Source organism: Gopherus flavomarginatus, chromosome 5 (assembly GCF_025201925.1).
Source record: "Gopherus flavomarginatus isolate rGopFla2 chromosome 5, rGopFla2.mat.asm, whole genome shotgun sequence".
Classification (NCBI taxonomy): domain Eukaryota; kingdom Metazoa; phylum Chordata; order Testudines; family Testudinidae; genus Gopherus; species Gopherus flavomarginatus.
In genome coordinates this window covers 17,873,596-17,894,617 of record NC_066621.1, presented here as the reverse complement: position 1 = coordinate 17,894,617, position 21,022 = coordinate 17,873,596, and the positions used below count along the sequence as shown (strand labels likewise).

Sequence of the window (21,022 nt, the reverse complement as noted above, 5' to 3'; positions counted from 1 at the left end):
ATGCGGTGGGCGGAACTATTCGGCGCATGCGCCCTGAGTTCCGTCCTCTCTTTGTTCAGGGTTGGGCGCCATTTTGCGCGGCGGCTGAGTGGAGGCGCTGATTGGGTTTCGGGGGCCGGTGGCGGAGCCAATCAGAGCGGGACCCGAACCGGGGGAGCGAGGCACGGTGAGTGCGAGCAGCCAATATGGAGCCCCCGAGCGCCGGCCCTAGCGCCGGGATTGGCGGGGCCGAGTGACCAGTCAGGAGGCCGCTCGCAGGGCCGGCTGGCCGGGCACTGGGGGAGCGGAGGGACGGGGCTCGGCTGCTGGGCCTGGGACTGGCGCGCCGCGTGCGGAGGGCCCGGGACGTGGGGGGGCAGCAGAGGCGCGAGCAGGGCCTGGCCTCGCCGCCCAGGCTGGAGGGGGTGGCCGGGGTCTGCCCTGGGGGGAGAGGGAGGCGAGCCGGCTCCGCGCTGTTCCGCCGGGGGGGGACTCTGTGCAGCGAGAAGGGAGCCGCCACTGCGCGGGCCACGCCGGCTTCCCTGGCACATGGTCTTCGCGGTGTGCGAGGGCCCGGGCCACCCGTCCTCCCCCTTCGCGGAGCGGAGACCAGCGGCGTGTGCCCCCGCGGGGGAGAGCTACTGAGCAGGCTGCAGCCCGCTCCTGGGCGGGGGGAGCGGTCAGGGTCCACCCCCCGTGCAGCTGTGGCCAGTATGAGGGGCACGACCCTGTGTGCATCCCGCCTCCCCCAGGGATTAGGAGCCTGTTTGCACCCCAGCCCCGACCCCACAGAGCAGCCCGGCCCACATGCCCCGTTCGCCGCGGAGAGCAGCTGTGCAGCTAAAAAGGCTCTGGTGAGCAGTTAGGAGTTTGTCTCTCCCTTCCCCATAGAGGGGCCTGCCATTTCCTTCCCCACTTCGGCGCTGAGCGCTCTGTGGGCTAAGAAAATCCTGCTGTCGGCAGCTCACCACAATCAAACGCTCATTCTAGTCCAGCTCAGCTGGACTGAAAATCTCTAGATGCGTACACGGACTTGCAGGTTCCGTATGAGGTTAATAATGAAAACTGGCCTCCGTGTCTGCTTGGTAACTCAAGCTGACTCTCCTGAGCAGTTATTTTTGGCTAAATTCTTTCTTTTGACTTTCACTGATGCACTTTGGGGAGAGTGGATGTGATTAGTCATGTATGTTCTTACTGATGTACAGGATGGAGTATAACTGCTTTCATTTTTATACTTAAACCATGTTGACGCTAGAAACTTTTGCTGGTATGGTAATATCGCTTACATGTGGTTGGGGTTTTTTTTAATCAATATTTTTATATGGGCAAACATCCTAGTGTAGATGCCGTTATACTATCAAAATAACTTTTTGCCAGTATAGCTTATTTCACTCAGAGAACTGGCATATAAACTATACCAGCAAAAGCATGCTTTTGCCAGCATAAACTGCATCTATGCTGGGAGAGTCTGCTGGTATAGTTATACCAACAAACTTATTTATAGTGTAGAAAAGTACCTTAGTTTCAAGTTATACAGGATTTGTGACCAGTCAGACCAGCAGTTTGAAGGAGGAGCATGCAGCATAATACAGAATCATTATTTTTTAAAAATTCTGGTTTGAGAAAATTCTCTCTGTGCCTTCTTATGAGGCAACAAAATGTTAAATGATTGTCTGTGGACAAATCAACTGTATTTAAAAAACAAAATACTACTTTTTTTTCCCTCTGCTGCTTCCCCTCCTCAGTAGAACTTCTGTCCTCGCCATTGATGGAGTCATGATCCTGCGTGGCTAAAATCTCATTCTCTTCTCTTATTCTGACCCCCAAAAAAGCTGAATTGAGAAGAAATTTCCCAGAACTTCAGGAGTGGAGGAAGGGGCCTGGCATTTGGGTCTTAGAAAGTATTCATGACTAATAGGTCTCTGCTTAAAGGTTGTTTGTAGAGTAGAGGAAATCAAGGAACTTCGTGCTAGTATGTGCTTGGCTTACGTGCTGTATAATACCTGCACTCACTGCTGAAATGCTGCCTTAAAGGATGTAATGTGGGAGCTGTTTCATGTGATACAGCACAAGCATTTAGTACAGAAGTGAAGAATACTGTATGCAGTTGAAAATAGAGGGAGAATTTTTGGTAGGCAGAATGTAACTAACAACTAGAAATTAATTTTATCAGTATTAATGATTATAATCTTGCAAAATGTGATGGGATTTTTCGTGGCCATGTAATCAGGATTTCAGCATTACATTTTAAGCAGAAGACAGGTCTCTTAAAGGGACTTTAACATCACAGTGCCACTGGTCATGTTGCCACCACCACATCCTGCAATGTCCTGGATTTTCCTTAGTTTCCTATCCAAGATACTGATTAAGCCTAGCCCTGTTTAGTTCATGAGATCAGAAAAGCACATGGCTTGAGGTCGTCTGACTAAGCTGAACCCTTTAAAAGGAGAACATATCTATCCGCTGGGCTTTCTAAAATGCAACCATATTTATATCTAGTTTTGAAATCAGTGCCCAAATTCACTCTTATTCTACTGGGCCATGAAAAACACTATTGACCCAAAGAAGATCAGAGTATCTTAAAAGCTTGTCTATTTCACCAACAGGAGTTGGTCACATAAAAGATATTACCTCACCCACCTTATGTCTCTAAATGGGCCAGGGACAGATAAAGATACAGTTGCAGCACAGTGTTGTATCTTTCTGTGCTATGACTCAGATTTTTGCTCTGGTCAGAAGGGCTAGTTGTATTTCTGAATTCCAAACCAAGCTTTTGGTAGAGGGAATAAGCAAATTGTTACCACATTTAGGCCATGTAGTCTGTCTGCTGCATGCTGCGCATTGTTTTTTTTGTTGACGCATGTTGATTATATTCATTTGACTGAGCTAACAATCTTCGAAGTAATCAGTCTATTTTGAAAGACGAGTAAATCAATGAAAAGCCTTTTTGCAATGGTCTTTGTGATCCATGCAAAACAATTAATGCGTATTTGGTTGCAAAGGTAAACATAAAGGCCAGGAATTACAGCATTTTAAGTCTTTGGTGCAGTGTTAACTGAATCACATTACACATGTTGTAGCCATGTCTGTCCTAGGATATTAGTGAGACAAGGTGGGTGAGTTAATATGATTTATTGGACCAACTTCTGTTTGGTGAAAGAGATGAGTTTTTGAGCTTAAATAGAGCTCCTTCTTCAGATCTGGGATCTAACAAGTTTCCAGACCTAAAGACGAGCTCTATGTAGCTCAAAAGCTTGTCTCTCTCGCCAACAGAAGTTGGTCCAATAAAAGATATTACCTCACCCACCTTGTCTTTTACATTACACAACCAGTTGAAGTCAGTGGTGGTGTGCAGGTATCCTGTGCAGGTATCAAATCTAATTCCTTTATTTTTCTTTTTAAAGTTGATGAAAAATTTAGGTGGGCTTTGAACCTGGATTGCAGTGACTTGTTCAATGGTAGAGTAGAACAAATGCTTCATTACAAGCGAAGATCAGAAATCAGGCGATGTTTACAGTGAACTTTTCAGCACTGCAATGTTTTATTTATTAATTAGTGTATGTTGTAGTAGTGCATTGAGGACCCAACTGAGATTGAGTCCCCATGTTTGAAGTGCTATCTATACACATAGTAAGATATAGTCCCTGGCCAAGAATTTACAATCTAAATTGACAAGACAGACAAATGGTAGGAGAGGTGGAATAATTTGCCCAAGATCGGCAGCAGAACTGGGAATAGAACCCTGTTCTGAATCCCAGTCTGGTGCCCAAGCTGTTGGACGATGCTGCCTCTTTTTACACATGAGTTTTAGGAACATACTTAATTTTCACATTAAAATATATGGTCTCTTACTACAAATGAAAATGACACAGGGCAGGTCCTTTACTTGAAACAATGGTGTTCTAACTGTTAAGGCATGTAATCTAAATGTCATTAGATGGCTTGTTTTCCAGCTTCTATAAACTGATCCTGATCTTGAGCCACCGAAGCAGTAATGATGCATTTTTTATTGTCTTCTCAGATATCCAGACTGAGGTGCATTGGGCACAAGATTGGAACTGAGACACTATGGAGCAGTACACTGCAAACAGCAACAGTTCCACAGAACAGATTGTTGTGCAAGCTGGACAGATTCAGCAGCAGGTATGGAAAAATTATCTTAAAGGATGAGCTAGGTCCTGCTCTTTGCTCACAAGGCATATCGTGCTCTCTACAGTTCGACCAGGCCATCAAGATGCTGCGTGAGCTTGCCTGGATGCATGGCTGGTTGACTGTCTTATCCCTTGATCAGCAGTTTCATTCTGTCATTGGAGTGTGCTTGAATATTAGCATTTCTAATTTATATTAAGTAAAATAATGGGAACAACTGATACATACAGTTCAAAGTTGAATTAGATTAGAGACTTTACCCTTTAATTCTGACACAAACAAAAATAATAAAAATTTAGTGAAGATCCTAAATGAAACAAAATGTAAATTTCAGCACTTAATGTTCACAAACAGTTGTTTATCTTCAAGGGTTGAAACAAGATGGTCTCTAGCGAATTTCTCCAGCTTTCCTTTAACAATCATGTTCATGTGAATCACTTTTTCTGCTCCCACCGAAAGATCAGGGTGAATGCAATAACAAAGTAATTGCAACAAAGGCCTTTTGCTTTCTACTGATCAGTCTGTCATTTGCTGGACTGTTTGTCTGAATCATTCCTCCAAAAACTAACTTCTGGCTTGGGTACAATAATGTTCAGGCATGTAGAGTTGTTTTTATGAAAGTGTTAGACATGCTTTTAAAATATTGTCTTTACCTAGCCCCATATTTTGATACATTTTCAAGCTGGGTTATGTGGATTAGCTGTGTTCATCAAGCCTTATTTGCTTTTGTTTGGGACAGTGGAAGTGAGCTCTTTCGTTTGTTTCTGCTATGCACATGAGTGAGACAATATGAATCACACTTTAATTTAAAATAGCACTTTGTTGCTGGTTGTCAAGCAGTGTAAATACCAGACACATCAGGCTGGGCCCTACTTCCACTGTGGAAATTGACTTTGTCTTCAGTGGGAACAGCATGTGGCCCTTACAGAGACCATCATTAAGTTATAAAGAAAATAAATTGTGGAAAATGGAGAACCATGAATCTGATAGATGGCTAAAATCAGACGCTTTTGATTGGTAGATTAACATTTTGTAATCCTGTAACACTTTAAAGGAACTCTGCAAAAGGCAGTAGGACCAAACCTTGACCTAGCTTTAATTTCTTGTATTGGTTTTCAAAGTTAATGTAGTACTGCATATGTGGTGGTTGTTTTGAAAAGGAATCCTTGAATGCTGTTTTTAACAAAATGTGAATGGTCCAATCTTAATCTAATTCTCTGTGGATGGATGTCCATGTCTCACAAACCACTACTGCAACTGGCACTGATTATTTTTGGGAATCTCTCCTAAGAGGTTAGAGATAGGATGGGTCATTAGAGATTAAACTATTCTCTTCAGATTGCCCCTCAAGCCATATGAGCTGGGTATGTAAAACTTACTTTGCTGCTGTCCATGCTGTACCTTTTCTGTTGGATAAAGGACTTCGGAGCCATTTATTTGAGAGTCAGAGTCTGACAGAACAACCGCACCTCTGTAATAACAAATATGTGCAATTACAGGAAAAACACTTAAACATGGGATAATTTAAAGAACAATAGGAACTTCAAATTCTGAAAAATACCTTGACAGTGTTGTCTGCATTGTTTTGTTTTTTGCTGACTCCTGCCAATGAGCCTGCGTGGGGTTTGCTGATATTCCTTTCCTAAGATAATGTGAACGTGTTCAGCATTCCTTTGTTCCAAGAACAAGTGATAGGAGAACTGTAAGTTCTCCCTGTCCCATCAGTAAGGTTCTCTTGTCTTGAGCTCTGCATTTCCTTGTTGTTAAGTTTCAAGCTATTCCTGTTCCTGTTCCCAGCAGCAGGGTGGTGTCACTGCTGTCCAGTTGCAGACAGAGGCCCAGGTGGCAACCGCCTCAGGCCAGCAAGTCCAGACCCTCCAGGTAGTGGTGATCTCTCTAATTGTGTCTATGTGAGCACTGCATGAACTTCCCCATCGCCTCATCTCTAATGCTGTGTTTCTACCAGAGTTTGAAATAGGGACAGAATTAGTGGCAGTTTCATTGGTCTGTAGCAGCTGGGACATATGTTAATTGCAGTTTCATTCAGTAAAACAAATGAAGCTGTTAGAGCTGTTTGTTGGATCTAAAATGCATGCAGCCAAACCCTGATCCACTCATAAAAACTCTCTGCTGGTGTGATTATGAAGATGAATTTTGGTGGAAATAGGAATGAAACAGGAGAAAATTACAACTTGCAGACAAGAGATAAAAGAAACCCCAGGACCTAGCTCAGAGATTCAGACCTTTCAGATTCAGTGCTGAGTGGGACTTTTTGTGTGTTTTCTCTGTGGAAAGAAGCCAAAGTGGGGTTGAGGAGATAGGTTTTGTTTCTAGTCAGAAAAAAAAAACTGAGGATTTTCTCGCCTTCTATAGGATTGAGATACTGACTGACTGCATATTTCTACTCTGACAACACAGCAGATCCATAAATTGCGTCTTAATTACTACCAAAACTCACCACCAGTTGGGAAGGGATGCAGGTTATTTCAAACCCTGATTTCTGTTCATGTGAAATGTTCCACATCTTACAAGCTTCATCTCATTGGTTTGTGTGGCAGCTCTTTAAAGAGATGAAAAAAACCTTGATGGTAGATGTTACAAGATTGATATAGCATTTTCTACCCATGTCTGGGGTCTTTGTGGGGGTGGGGGGGCCTTCCTCTGTTCTTTGGAGAGAAAAAAAGTTCTAGATGGTCAGAATGGTCCTGTGAATAATGAGGTATATGCAGTGGTTTCCTGATGTGAGCTAAAATGTGAAAGGGTGAGCTGGTAGAATTGGAGGCAATTGCTTGGTGCTCGATTGTATCACAGTCCTGTTGCTGAAAAGTTTGCTTTTCATCTCTTCTTTCTTGCTTGCATTTTAAAAATACGTTAACAAAAATCCCGGTTTTATATTATCATTTTATTTCAATTTAAGCGTATCATGCTAATTACTTTCTGCTGCTTTGTGGCTGATGTATGCATGCTTGCATCTCTTTCACTATGTTGTAATGCATACTGTTCACTTCTCATTATTGAAAGTGGTTTTTATATGGTAGGAAGAGTGGGTGGAAGAGACTGAGTAGTAGGACTATCAGATGACTTAATGAAGCCAGGATATCCTATCTGGGAGCTTGACTGCTTATACATACCTAGGGTTGCTGATGTGTGTGTCATTGTATAAGCCACTAATGCATTTCACCATATAGAAATCGGAGCTTTTTCCTTCAAGGGACCTTATTATTTTAGATAATTTCATAAAATGTTTACTGATGATAATTCAGTCACGGATTGGTCTCCTGCACTGTAATTAGTTGAAAGGTGGGGGATAGAAGTGTCAACAATGAGAAATCTGGAGGTAGAAGTCAGAGGTGACGGTCATTGGCCTTTGAAAGTCCTTGAATTTTCCATGATAACTGAAATTGGAGTTCAGTGATTGCTCTATTATACTCTTTCTTCCCTTCTACGAAATGTGTTAAGTGCAGTGAAGAATAATCCTGTTGTCAATTGCCTCCCACTCCAAGCTTAAGACCTAAAGATCTGGCTTTTATTGAGCTCTTTGTCTGGCATATTATTTTGGTGCAGATGGCTTTCTTCCTTGCTAGATAACCATTGCTGAATGGAGTTTTCCGTTGCCTTCCTTTCTCTCCCAGGCCTCTTCCCAAATAATATTTGTAAGGGCTCTCATGTCTGATCTAGAAGCCTTCACCATTCCAGACTTGTTGGTCCACTTCATCCACTCCTTCTTTCTGAGCCATACTTTGTGCTGTTACAAGCACAACTTCCCTTTATGATCACAAGAAGATGCTCCAAGAACAAAGCATGCCATAGCCATCTGGAAATTAAGATGCTATGAGAACGTAATTTCTTGAGCCCCACCTGCCATGGTAGCTTTATATTGGAGTCATTACTCATTTGCATTGGGTTTCTTAATGAAATTCAAAGACTTATTGTGGATTGTGAGCTCTTTTTTGAAAGGTTCCAGTTCTCAGGCTGTAATATAGAGGTAATCCCTGTCTATGTTAGTGTATGGACAATTGAGCCATTTGTACTATGTAAATATTGTTCATGCTTTATTGTATCTGGACTTTATGGTTTTGATTAGGGAGCAGCAGAAAAGGACAACTTACTAAATTCAGCAACACAAGATGGAGACACCTTTAGAAATGTTGTTTGTTGGAAGTTGTGGATAAAAACAATTTAGCAACTATTATTTAGTTTTCATGGCCCTTCCACTGAAATAAACAAACATTTAGCCATTAATATTTATCAATTTCACTTGAGGTTTTTTATCATCTCTTTGTTTCATTGTTCTGTTTGTTGTTTCTTCTGTTCTCTAGGTCCAGGGTCAGCCATTAATGGTACAAGTAAGCGGAGGTCAGCTAATCACATCAACTGGCCAGCCAATCATGGTGCAAGCTGTGCCTGGGGGTCAGGGTCAGACCATCATGCAAGTCCCAGTTTCTGGTTCGCAAGGATTGCAGCAGGTCAGTATGCTCCAATTTCATTAATCATAATGGTCAAGGAATGACCTATGACTGTCACAGAGAAGATCATAAGCTACTGTAAATTGTCATTGCTTACTTGAAGTCAAGGGAGCCATGACAACTTATACCAGCTGAGGATCTACCCCAGTGAGCATTGTATGAACTACTGTGACAGTTCTTGAGGTGCCCAGGAATGAGTGTCACCTTGTTAACACTCCATCCCTCCAGTGAGTGGAAGAATTGAATGTGCTTAACGTGTGTCAGCTACCTGAGGCTTCCAGTCTTTTAGCCTCTAAATATTTTCCTCAGGACTATGCCAGTCCTTACTTTGCCTTATAGGTTAACAATAGGTGCACCCCAGTCTCTGAGCCATTTTGAAGTGTTCCCCCTATAGTGTGCAGCCCCTTATCCACTGAACCCTGATAGTTGTTCCAGGTAAGCTGTTCCTGAAAGGCAATTGTGTACAGCTTGAATGATTCGACCCAGTGTCAGCTCTTTGTATAATACTACAGCACGGAGTTGTATTTGTAGTGATGACAATGCATGAATTTATTATCAAGGATTGAGTTTTAGAGATAGTGAGTAAACATCATGGAAACAGGTTATGTATAAAACCAAGTCATCACTCATTTCATAGAGATTAAACTTAATTTAGCAAGCTAAGGTTCTGTCTAAGAGAGTTTCTCACCCCAGATGTCTTCTGCAGCATTTCAACCAAGCCTGGTTGAGATCCCATTTTCATGAATGTAGATGCTCTGTCTGTTTACTTCCTCAGATAAAGTCTTTTTGCCTTCCTTTGTATGCCCCAAAGTTCATTGTCTGCTCCCAGAGACAGGACAGCCCCCTGTGGTTCTGTCTTCAGTGTCTTGTGTCCCTGTTGACTTTCCATTCCCCTGTTAACTTCATATATAAAAGGCATTTCCATTGTGTTGGCTTCCAATGGTTAATTTATATTTGACAGAGAGATACTATTACCTCCTATCTTGAATAAACCAGTTTTTCTCTTTGATCAGTGACAGACTTCAAAACATATTTTCAATATGTGTACACAATTCCTTAAATGTCATTCGTTCATATGTCATGGAATGATTATGAGGCTCAGTATGACACAAACTTTTTATTAGAGACCTCACATGCCATTCTTTACGGATACATACTATGAAAGCAGGTGCTAGGTATAGTGCATTTGTCAGGCTTTGCTGTTACATGATAGTGAACTCTTTGCCAACTGTAGCCCATGAGCCTCTGTGTCACAACCATATATTTAAAGTGAAGCTTCTGTATTTCAAGTTTTATTTCCAATGGATGCAGTCCCCTGAAATCCAGCCAGAGCTTTTTCTGGTTCTTGGCAGCTGTAACACACAGCAGTTCCATGCCTGTTCATGTGCTTGTCCCATAAAAATATGGAATTCCTTGACAATGCTTCAGGACTAACATGAAGTTCAGTTATTCCAATGTATGAAGGCCTGAGGAGAATTTAAAACCTCTGGCTTCACAGAGAGTAATAGTGCTGGATGGGATAGGATTATTTTTCAGTAATACACGTTGGATAGAACTGTCTGTTTAAAAGATAGTATTTGGTTTTAGGCAAGGCTTTGATAAGTGTTCCTCAAGAACAAAGGGTGGAAAAGTTAAGCAACTCATGCAAAAGATGTTCACCTCTGTATGTGTGGTCTGGTGGTTAGAGCATGGGGTTTGTGTCTGGTGTCAAATAATTTTTGTCTGTGCTGTGCCACTAACTTGCTGTGTTGATGGGCTTATTTAGTGACTTGTGAAATAGTATACTTGAATGAAAGGCACTGTATATTAGGAAAACATGATTATCATTCCTCAGTGTAACATTCTTCTAATATACAGGCTGTATAAAGTAAGTGTGTAATTGGAATGTTCAGCAATGAGGGCTGATTATTCCAATTTATCCTGAGAGGTGTACCAAGGGGTGGGGGGTGTGTGGAAAGTATCTGTTCTCTGCAAGATTAGTCTTACGCTTTTGTAAATACCAGCAATTATGTGCTTGATAATTAGCACTTGTGATACTTTACAGCTATCTTAATTAACCCTTAAAGTCCCATTTCTCCTGTGATTTGGTGAGTATTATTCCTAGTCTCATGCTCAAGGCTAGTGTGTTTCTCTCTCTCTCTGATTATGCTGTATTTAGTAAACAGTGGAAAACTGATGGGGCATGATGACATGAGCATGTATTATATTTGCTCCTTTCTGCTTAGTCTTATCCTCCCTTGCATCAGTGATTACTGTGTCACGGGGCAGGAATAAATTAAAACAAATTGTCTCCGTTAAAAGAGGAAAGTTAGTGGGGGTTTCCCCAATGGCCGCAGTAGATGACTGTTGGAAGATGCTTTGATAATGCTGAGACCAAAGGGAAAAATCTAACAGGTTTAGTTAATGTTCCTTTCTGACTCTTGCTTCCACAGATTCAGTTGGTCCAGCCAGGCCAGATTCAGATTCAAGGTGGGCAGGCTGTGCAGGTACAGGGTCAACAGGGCCAGACCCAGCAGATCATTATTCAGCAGCCACAGACTGCAGTTACCGCTGGCCAGACACAGGTAATTTCACCAGCGTGAAAGGGATTGTAATGGGCTTATAATAAGGAAGAAAATATTAGAAAGTTAGTATCCAGAACCCTCTGATATTAAAATCAATAAATTTTGTAACACATCAGCTTTTATGCTGTTCTTTTTTGCAAATAGCTTTGCTGGGGCAGAATAACTGTATGTGTCACTTAGTTTCACCAACTGGTTCTTATTTGTACATTATTGATTTGGTATTCCCTGAATGGGAATGTTTAAAATGAAAAATACTGTTGAATTTAACATTCCCCACCCCAAAAAATTGTAAACAGTTATAGTTACATTTAACTTTTGTGAAATCTTATTTATTTAGGAACAATTTTTTTGTTGTTGTTACTTGAGTATCCATTTAACATGGCTATTATGAAATATGAGACCTAGATCTTAAAAAAAAAAAAAATACTTCCGGTATATTAAACATATTTGTGTATGTAGAACTGACCTTTTTAAACTCTGAGATGTCTCTTGTGAAGAACTCTGAAAAACCTGTGGTTGCTACTACTATTATGCAATAATATTACAAGAAGTGCTTGCTGTATCTACGGATTTGGTCATTTAATTTAGTTCCCCGGTTCTCTTGTTCCTTACAACAAATTTAAGTAAAAGTTTTGTATATATTTTAAGTATCTTTTAATCTCCAGTTGAAATTGGCGTGTAAATACACAATTCTCTTCTGAGTGTTAGTAATAAAGGAGACTCACGTCCTCAGGTTCAATATGGACATTAACAGGGATGGAAATCTTTAACTTCTCAGCAGTTTGTAATTTGTGATGTTCTTTCTTCCACTTAGACCCAGCAGCAGATAGCAGTTCAAGGGCAGCAGGTGGCACAGACAGCAGAAGGTCAGACCATTGTCTACCAGCCTGTTAATGCTGATGGAACCATTCTTCAACAAGGTATGAACTTTGACATATAAAGGACAGCACATTCTCGTAAGTTATAGTTGAAAGTTTCCAGAGAGACGCATGCCATTTAATTTCTTCTTGGCACCTTAGTGTTGAGGAACACCATCATGATTGGAAGAGCAAAAGTTTTTGTTACTCTTCCTTCTGTCTGTCTTTAGAGCTGGAATTATAGGTTTTTACTACTCTTGACATCAGTAAGATTTTATTTTCTGATATGCCTTATATTGCTGGTAACAATGTGCTGTAACAGTTATATAGGTATGAAGAGTTTTAAATATACAAGTAAGTGCAGGAGATTTTTTTCACATTCATCATATAGATCAGGGGTCAGCAGCCTTTCAGAAGTGCTGTGCCGAGTCTTCATTAATTCACTCTAATTTAAGGTTTTGCGTGCCAGTAATACATTAACATTTTTAGAAGGTCTCTTTCTATAAGTCTATAATATAGAACTAAACTATTGTTGTATGTAAAGTAAATAAGGTTTTTAAAATGTTCAAGCAGCTTCATTTAAAATTAAAATAAAATGCAGAGCCCCCCGGACCAGTGGCCAGGACCCAGGTAGTGTGAGTGCCACTGAAAATCAGCTCGTGTGCCACCTTTGGCACGTGTGCCATAGGTTACCTACCCCTGACATAGATTCACATTTGTAGAACTAACTTTTTAATAGCTACAGAAATCCTTTTTCCCAGACCACAGTGAAGCAGATAAATTAACCCCCCCACACACCCCTTTTTTGCAGGGCTGATTACTAGGAATCTGCAAATATAAATGTGCCTGCAAATAGGACAAAAGCTCTTTGGTGTGGAAAGTGCAAACGGGATTACGGAATAAGAATCAGTTCTTCACTTTCAGGTTTAATGTTTAAATAAAATACGAGCTTTGGGTTCCTGACAGATAGTCAATGGAGAGTGCAAGCATTTACATTTCGTTTTCGAGGTTTTGGAGAAATGGCTTCGCATTTGGGCTGTGATTCCCATGTGTATGACAAATGAACACTTTGAAAAGTTGAGTGCATTTGTGTATTAAGGACAGATGATGGAATTTGGTTAATGGTTGCTTGTAACATTCTTTTTGCCATCCTCTTGTATGTTATCCAAGAGTGAGTGAATGAAAATAGAAGTGGGACTAATTGTATTCCCTTCATTCTTTGTGTGCGTTTTTGTTTTTTGTTTTGTGTTTTATTTTCTTAAAGTTACAGTCCCTGTTACAGGCATGATCACCATCCCAGCAGCCAGTTTGGCAGGAGCACAAATTGTCCAGGCAGGAGCCAACACCAATACAACTAGCAGTGGGCAAGGGACTGTAACTGTGACGCTACCAGTTGCTGGAAATGTGGTCAATTCAGGTGGAATGGTTATGGTATGTATGGAATTTCCAAATTCTTTTTCACTTTGTCATTTTACAAGTTATTTTAAGCTTACTATCTTCAAACTGCAGTTTGAGATTTATTTTAGTTTCACCTAATATGTTCAGTCTTCTCAGAAATTTGTTGTAATTAGGACTTTCTGTTGGTTTAATATGGAGTTAAAATTGGAGTAAATAATTGTACTGTTGAATTTGTGTGGCAGATTATTACATAAGTCATGCTTCCTCTTCTGATAACTCTCTCTTAAAAAAACTGGAATAAATAAATTGTAATGTTTAATCCAGGAGTAGTCCTAGCCATTTTGCTGGCCAGGGCAGAAAACATTTTCATTGCCTCCACCTGCCTGAGTGGCTGAACAAGAAAATACAAATCTCAAAGCCAACCCCAAAAAAACCGCCAGCCAGCCAATCAGAAGATAGCATGCATGCCCGCATGCACACACACGGAAGAGGTACAGGGTCCCCTAGAAGTTGGCCACTTTACTCATCTGGCTGTAGAACCAGCCCTGGTTTAATCTCTGTGGGATGTTATTACATAGGTCATGCTTCCTCTCCCCCATAATTTTATTATCGAATTCAAAGAAGTTCAAAATTTTAATTTAAGGGAACTTTTATTAGCGATACTTACAAATTTGAAGAGTTCAAGCAAAAACTTGTTATTCTTCAGTATTCCATAGATGTTTTTTTCTGGTAAATAAGGGCTTTGTTCTGCTCATGTTCATACTACATTTGTACTGAGATTCCCTCTTGGCTATTGTTTTACTGTTCAACTCCATTAGATGGCAGCAGACATTTTATGAATAGCACTTGTTTAATAAACATACTGAAATAGACAAGTAGAACATGCACTAATAAAAGACCAATAGAAGAGATGAGTATATAATACATTACATTGTACAGGAATATGAATTGCTTGGAGCACTAGGTATTGTGTAGCTTTTTTTTTCCCTTAAATCTGGTTATTTAGGAATTTGAACAGGTTTTCATATCATTGTTGTGTAAATGTCCGATATAAAACAATCAGTACAAAAGTGAACATTTGTTTAGAGAAACTTTACACAGTAATATAATTTATTTACATTTAGCTTTTTATACAAACAAAATATCAGAAACATTGGCAATATGTAACTACAGTTTGTTGAATTGTGTGCAGTTGACTTTGATACTCCATCACTTTGAAGCAGACACAGTTGTTCAGACAATACATCTTTTCAGTTACTTCTGCATTAATATTTTTGGACTGATCGTATCTCCTTTTGTGTATGTAGCGTCTGCTGTGAACCATATGCATCTGAGTGTGTTCTTCTTTACACAGATGGTACCAGGGGCTGGATCAGTACCAGCTATTCAGAGGATTCCATTGCCAGGGGCAGAGATGCTTGAAGAGGAGCCCCTCTATGTAAATGCCAAGCAGTACCATCGAATCCTGAAGAGGAGGCAGGCACGAGCCAAGCTGGAAGCTGAGGGGAAAATCCCCAAAGAGAGGAGAGTGAGTATATAACCCAAGGTTACTTTTTAGGCATGGTGTGGAGGAATGAAGTTGCATTATAATGGTATAGAAGACATTTTGGGTGACATGGAGACAATTGGAATTGATTCTAATAGACTTCTTCCTACCTTGTGCAACATGCTTGCGTCTGTCTCACTGATGGGTATTTCTCGTCATACTTTATCTTTTGACAGACATCAGAGCCATTTTTGAGTCCATGTGTTGAAATCCTACTTACTTCCTTGGCTCTTAATTGTTGAAAGTATATGTGGTTGTATTGTAACTGGCGAGTACACTGACTTTCCTCAAAGGCATTCTTTGTTTTTCATTAGAAGGAATTGGTTCTGAGTGCTCAATTAGCTGCAGCAATAATACCGAGCTGGAAAGTATCGAATGACTTGTGACTATTCTTTTTCCTATTGTTACAGAAATACTTGCATGAGTCTAGACATCGTCATGCCATGGCTAGGAAACGGGGAGAAGGTGGACGTTTTTTCTCACCGAAGGAAAAGGATATGCAGGTGAGCAAAACCTTTGCTTCCAGCTATGTTCTTTGTATGGCTGAAATTTGCACACGCCTTCTGAGTAGCCCTCAGAAAAACACATTTAAGGGCTGTAATTTTTCTGCAGCTTTCCTGACTTTGTTGGGCTAAGCCCCTGACCTTTGTCCTCTTTCCCCAATCCTTATTTCAGGCTTTATGTGGAAAGTCTCCTACCTCCTCACTGTATTGAACAGGCCCTCAAGTAGCTAGGCCATAGTAATCTTAATATAAACCTGTATTCAGCTTTGTTTTATAAATGGAGAGGAAATGTAATAGCTCTGTTTGCCTGTACAGAAAGGTGCAGTCAGCTGCTCCTCTTTATCTGCTGCCTCAAGATGGTAGTGAAAGGTGGATGAAAGTCAGTGAGCACACGCAGTTTGAAATTCAGAAGTAGGCATGCTTGGAACTTTTTATTTTTAAAAGTAACTTTAATATTTCACACTGTTTTAAATGAAGTGAAAGGAACCAGGAGAGGCTTTCAGAGAAGTGAATATAATGGGATAGAAAACACCGTTGCCTTTTACAACGTTGAGGTAGCAGTGTATCTTTAACCTAAGAGATCCGTTCTCTTTAGGGATAAGATACTTCTTTCTTTACTTGGGAGGAGCTGATACGGACTAAAGATTCCCAACTATGTCTAATATATGATTGGCTTGAGTTGTGAGCTGTTGTCAAAGAACAGAGCTGGTTTGCTTGAAATTCATTTAATTTAGTGCTGTAGTCTAGAATGTACTGTTTAAAAGTCATAATTCTCTATGTTGTGTGATACAGCATTCTTGTCATCTATAAATTTATGCCTCTTCTATCCTGGTGTCCCCTGCAAATGTGGGGAAAATGTTTGTAGTAGAGAGAGGATAAATTTTCCTGAGGTGGAATGAGTAATGCTGTCAACATTTTAAACTTAAAGGGCTGTAGATGTTATTCCTTAAGGGAGAGGAGAGACATGATTTAAGCTGTTGTTCCTTAAGGAAGGAGAGCCTTAAATTATCTCTTTACTCCCAGGAACTAAAACTTCACTTGTTCCTGTGAATTAGAATCCCACATTCTAACTCCATGGATTTCAACCTGTGGTCCGTGGACCCCTGGGGGTCTGCAGACTAAGATTTCCAAAGGGTTCTGCACCTCCATTTGACATTTTTTAGGGGTCCACAAATGGAAAAAGTTTGAAAACCACTGTTCTATCTGCCTGCTGCATTTGTGTTCACCAGCTTTCTAAAGCAGTTTGAAGGTACAGCATCATTTGGCTTTGATTATTGAAGATATTGGCAGCTCTCACACCTGTCTAACTATGGCAATAAAAGGTTGTTTGGCAAAGCTACTTTTGTCTTCTAAGGTTACTTATCTTTTCCCAATCACGTGGTCTTGCATTTGCTACCAGAGATGAGCTGTTTGATTGGAAGAGTCTTGTAGAGTTAGTTTCTTAACCTATAGGTTTTATGTACCAGCGCCTCAGCTAGTGTAAACTGGGTTAGCTCCATTGAAGTCAGTGAAACAACACTTGTTTATGCTAAGCTGATTTTCTGTCTCAGTAACTCTTTGTATATAATTTTTTGGATAAAGGGAGATATTTGCCCTCAAGGATTGGCTGCTGTAGAAGAAGTACTTTGCTGTAAGGAAAATACTTCAGGGTCACACTATTGTTTGTCTTTTGTATCTACAGGATCCAACTCAGGCAAATGAAGAAGCAATGACACAGATGATCAGAGTATCCTAACCACTGTCTGAAGGAAAAAGTAACTGAACAAGTTTTCCTGTCCCTCTGCAAGCGTGTCCTATCTTACCAGTGTATCAAGCAAACCTTCCAATGGGACAATGGACAATCACCATATCTTAGCCTACCCTTTTCTATACAACAAAAACCACCTTTCCAGTAAGTGGTTTGTTTGAGATTTTAACTGCAGTGGACTCAGCAAATAGAAATTGTAGGGACCTTCTCGGTATACTCGTGTAATTCAGTGCAGGGGTTTGAAAGTCTGACAGCTCATGCCTTTTACATTTCTTGAATTAAGGTTGGCCAGCTGACACAGTGATTAGCAATAACTCTGGCATGCGGAAGCAGGGCTAACTGAGATCATAGAGAGCCATGGCCCTTCTGCAGAGGAGTAATCCAGTTTGTAGCAACCAGAGCTAACGTGGCTACACCACGGTGCTTTGTTTTCCCAGTGGAGTTTTATTGTTTATAGCCACTCCTCACAGCTTTGGACTTCATTTATTGACAGCTGAACTGTTCACTTGTAGTTGCATTTGCCCTTCTGGAACTGTGTAACAGAACAGAAAGAGGTTCTCTAAGCTCCATCCTGTAAAAGTAAACAGCAAGCTCATTCTGGGAAAAGTTTAACCATCTTGTCAAGTTGTTGTGAATATTGCAAGAACTTTACAAGAATTGAAATATGGTATATCTGTTCCAAGGAGTAAGATGGGAGTGGCTCATTGACACAGAGCTCAGAGTTAAGTAGGGAAAACAACCTTGGCCCTGGTGGCATGTTGCTAACAGTGGATGCATTGAAAGGAGAAATCCAGCTGCTGGGAAAATGATGAAAAGGTTTGAGATTCTCTTCTGAAAGAAGTTCAGTGTCTGTTTTTACTCTGCCAGTGCAGAACTTGGTTGCTTCAAAAGAGATGAAATCTGGAACCTCAGAATGGAGGGATTGACTATCTCCCAGTGTGGCTGACTGAGTATGTTTTAAATTGCAGATGGTTCTGTACAGAGCTTTGACCTTATTCAAGGCAAAGGATGGCTGCATCACAACTGGAGCAGAGGCCAGCTCAATTTGGTGCATCCTGGTCTAGCTCAAAGACTATTTATGTAGGGAGGGCAAAAATTGATGATCCCTTCAAGCTTTTTATGAAATGTCCTCTTTTATAAACATGGCACTTAGAGAATGAAGGAGGAATGTTTGCCTTTTTTTTTTTTTTTTTTTTAAGTAGGATCCCTTTTTTTGTGACTTCTTTATATGGGCATCTGTTGAATACCTTGTGGTTAGCCACTATCGGATTCCGAACTTGGTCCATCATCCTGGCTTTGAAATTTGGCAATGGGATCTGAGGTTTCTATAGCCTTCTAGCAAGTCATATTTAGCTGCCTATTTCCACCCTTACCTCATCCGCACTTAAGCTGATCCCCTTTGCACATCTAGGGTGCTGCTGTTTCCAATTTTTGCATGCTTTGTGTTTTAAATCTTAAGACTCTTATCGGGTCACCAGAATTAAGTGTGATGGGTGAACCTGAATGATGAAAGCAGTGGAGAGGAGAGTCTTCATGGGTGAAGTAGTGAAGAAGGTGATTTGGAAAGGCTAGTTAAATTTCAGGGGGGGGTCTGTCTTAAGGTAACACAGCAAGCGCAGTTGTTTGGAGAATATGCCCTATACCATCTCAAATCATGAACAGGAGTAACGCTCAAAGTAACAACTTAGTTGTGTAAACTGGAGGAAGAAAATTGGGTGGCAAACAAGGTGAGGGAGGGGTGAACAATGCCACCAGAAGACCCCTTTTCTTTGGATAAAAGGATACTAAACCTAAAATAGTAAACAGGTGAGAGAGAATCAAAGAGAGAAAGAGAAAAGGTGGAAATGATTTATTTCAATTTGGCAGCAGTCAGCCTGGAGTGAGAGACTGCCTGACCAGATGCCAAGAGAACTGGACGACTTGGGCCAGCCATCTAGGAAGGTTCCCAAATTTCAGCCAATGAAAATACAGGAAAGGAGTTGCTATGTTGGGATGTCCTTGGGCATGTAGATTATATTCTGTAGTTAAAGATGATCATCTTTCCTGCCTAGTTAGTGTCTCCCCCTCCCCACTACCCCCCATGGTTGACTTGAACTAAAATTTGCAAGGAGCTGTGTGCGTTGGTGACATTCACAGTTAAGGGGTGACATGGAACCCTAGTTTCAATTCATGACATGCAAATAAAGAAATAAATTATTTTTGTATTTTGTCTTAGGTTGTATTTGTTACCTACAATTTTGCATTTTATTTTTTTTTATTATTCAAAAAACATTAGTTTGCCCCTTATGTCTTTGGCATCTCTGGTTGGTTGCTCTGTCTTAATATATTGTGGCCAATTAGAGTATGGTGCTTTTTTTCTTCACATGAAACCCTTGCTTAACATTTTTTGTTGTGTCCTCTTTTTCAGGAATATCAAACTCTTTCCTAGTGAAGGAGCAGTAAATATTTTGCTTTGTTTGAATGAACACATTATTGTAAATACTTTTTTAAGAGCATTTGTACATTTTGTCAATCTGGGTTACCGATGCATGCTGGGGGGTGGGAAGAGTAGTTCCGTTCTGGATTAAGGGAGCCTCTCAGTCTTTCTACTTTCATTTTACAACCAATTTTTATCCCAGAGAATCTTCTCTGAAAGTTGGGAAGTTAGGGGAATGGAGGTTGTTGGTCTGACATCTTGTATCTGAGTAATTAGCCCCAGTGTTTGTTTTCTTTGAAGAACTTATACAACTCTTCACAAAACATCTAGAACTTCTTCCAGCTAGCCCCTCCCCCAAATAAATTCTCTGAGCCATAGTTGTAGGAGGTGTATAAAGACCTATGCATTTGTGCTACATGGAGCGTTCTTGTAGGTAAGTTTTTATACAGTGGTGTGAAAGCCTGGGTGTTAGTGTCATACCTTTTCTTTGTTTTGGTTTTCCTGTATTCAGTGACACACTTCTGAAGGCCTTTGTTTGCTCAGTGAGATTGAAGATCTCAGCACCATGTTACAAAAAGATTCGAAGCTCTTTTGACAAATAAATTATAAAACTGGAGATGCTGTGAGATAAAAGCCTGTAGTAAGTGGATGTGAGAACTCTAGCTTGTGTATTGGCTAGATTTGGACATAAATTCCAGATGGGGCGCACAGTACAGTAGAACAGATCAAGATAAAAGAAATAATGATGGGTATGAAGAGAACTTGATGCTTGTTCGGTTGACCCCTAAAGCACTGGAGCATTGAACCTATCAAACCCAGTTTTATACAAGTGTAGAGTGGGGTGTGAGAAATATGATCCCTAAGTGATGCTAAATAGTTTTTCAAAGGCTTTTGCATGTTAAAAAAGTCAATTTCTTACTTTGTGAATGGGGGGCGGGGTATGGAGATTTGTGTAACATAAGGCAACGTTTGTAAATAGTTCAAAAGTTTATAATTTTTTTATATGATGCATTTTTTTCAAGTGTATTTTGTCTTTAATAGATGCAATTGTAAGTACTGTGTACACTATCCAGCGAATAAAAAATTTATAAACGCTGAGCTCCTGGTTTTTGCTTTCTTATCTTTAAACTTTTCTGTTGAGCAGTTGCAGGGCAGTTGGAAGGACTTTGTCTCTTTCTTCTGCACTGCACATCCCCAAAAAAGTTCTGCCCCTGTTCACAGCATCTATAAACAGGTGGCCTTCCTGTAGGGTGACGTGCCATATTGATGAAGGCCAGACTGTACACCAGGGGCCTGTGAGCAAGCTGTGGGTGACTACACCTTCAGGCAGCCAGTCTCCCTGTAGCTTGGCCTGCGGCCATGAAAGACAATTGGACTGTGGCTGTACAGTCTTGTTT

General features: G+C 40.7%; 1 protein-coding gene across 7 annotated transcripts; it reads left to right on the top strand.

Annotated features, from left to right (window-relative positions):
* Positions 1-34: 34 nt before the first annotated feature.
* Positions 35-20,723, top strand: NFYA (nuclear transcription factor Y subunit alpha). 7 transcript variants are annotated; one of them, XM_050953080.1, is made up of 10 exons: positions 35-166; positions 4,001-4,122; positions 5,929-6,012; positions 8,448-8,594; positions 11,027-11,158; positions 11,973-12,078; positions 13,280-13,446; positions 14,768-14,941; positions 15,370-15,462; positions 17,144-20,723. In XM_050953080.1, the coding sequence occupies exons 2-10, from the start codon at positions 4,048-4,050 to the stop codon at positions 17,195-17,197; spliced, it is 1,032 nt and encodes a 343-aa protein (XP_050809037.1). In that variant the 5' UTR covers positions 35-166; positions 4,001-4,047; the 3' UTR covers positions 17,198-20,723. The 7 variants fall into 7 exon arrangements, with proteins under 7 accessions (XP_050809037.1, XP_050809038.1, XP_050809039.1 ...); XM_050953081.1 differs by having other exon boundaries at positions 5,926-6,009; XM_050953082.1 differs by having other exon boundaries at positions 5,926-6,012; positions 13,298-13,446.
* The last annotated feature ends 299 nt before the right edge of the window (positions 20,724-21,022 follow it).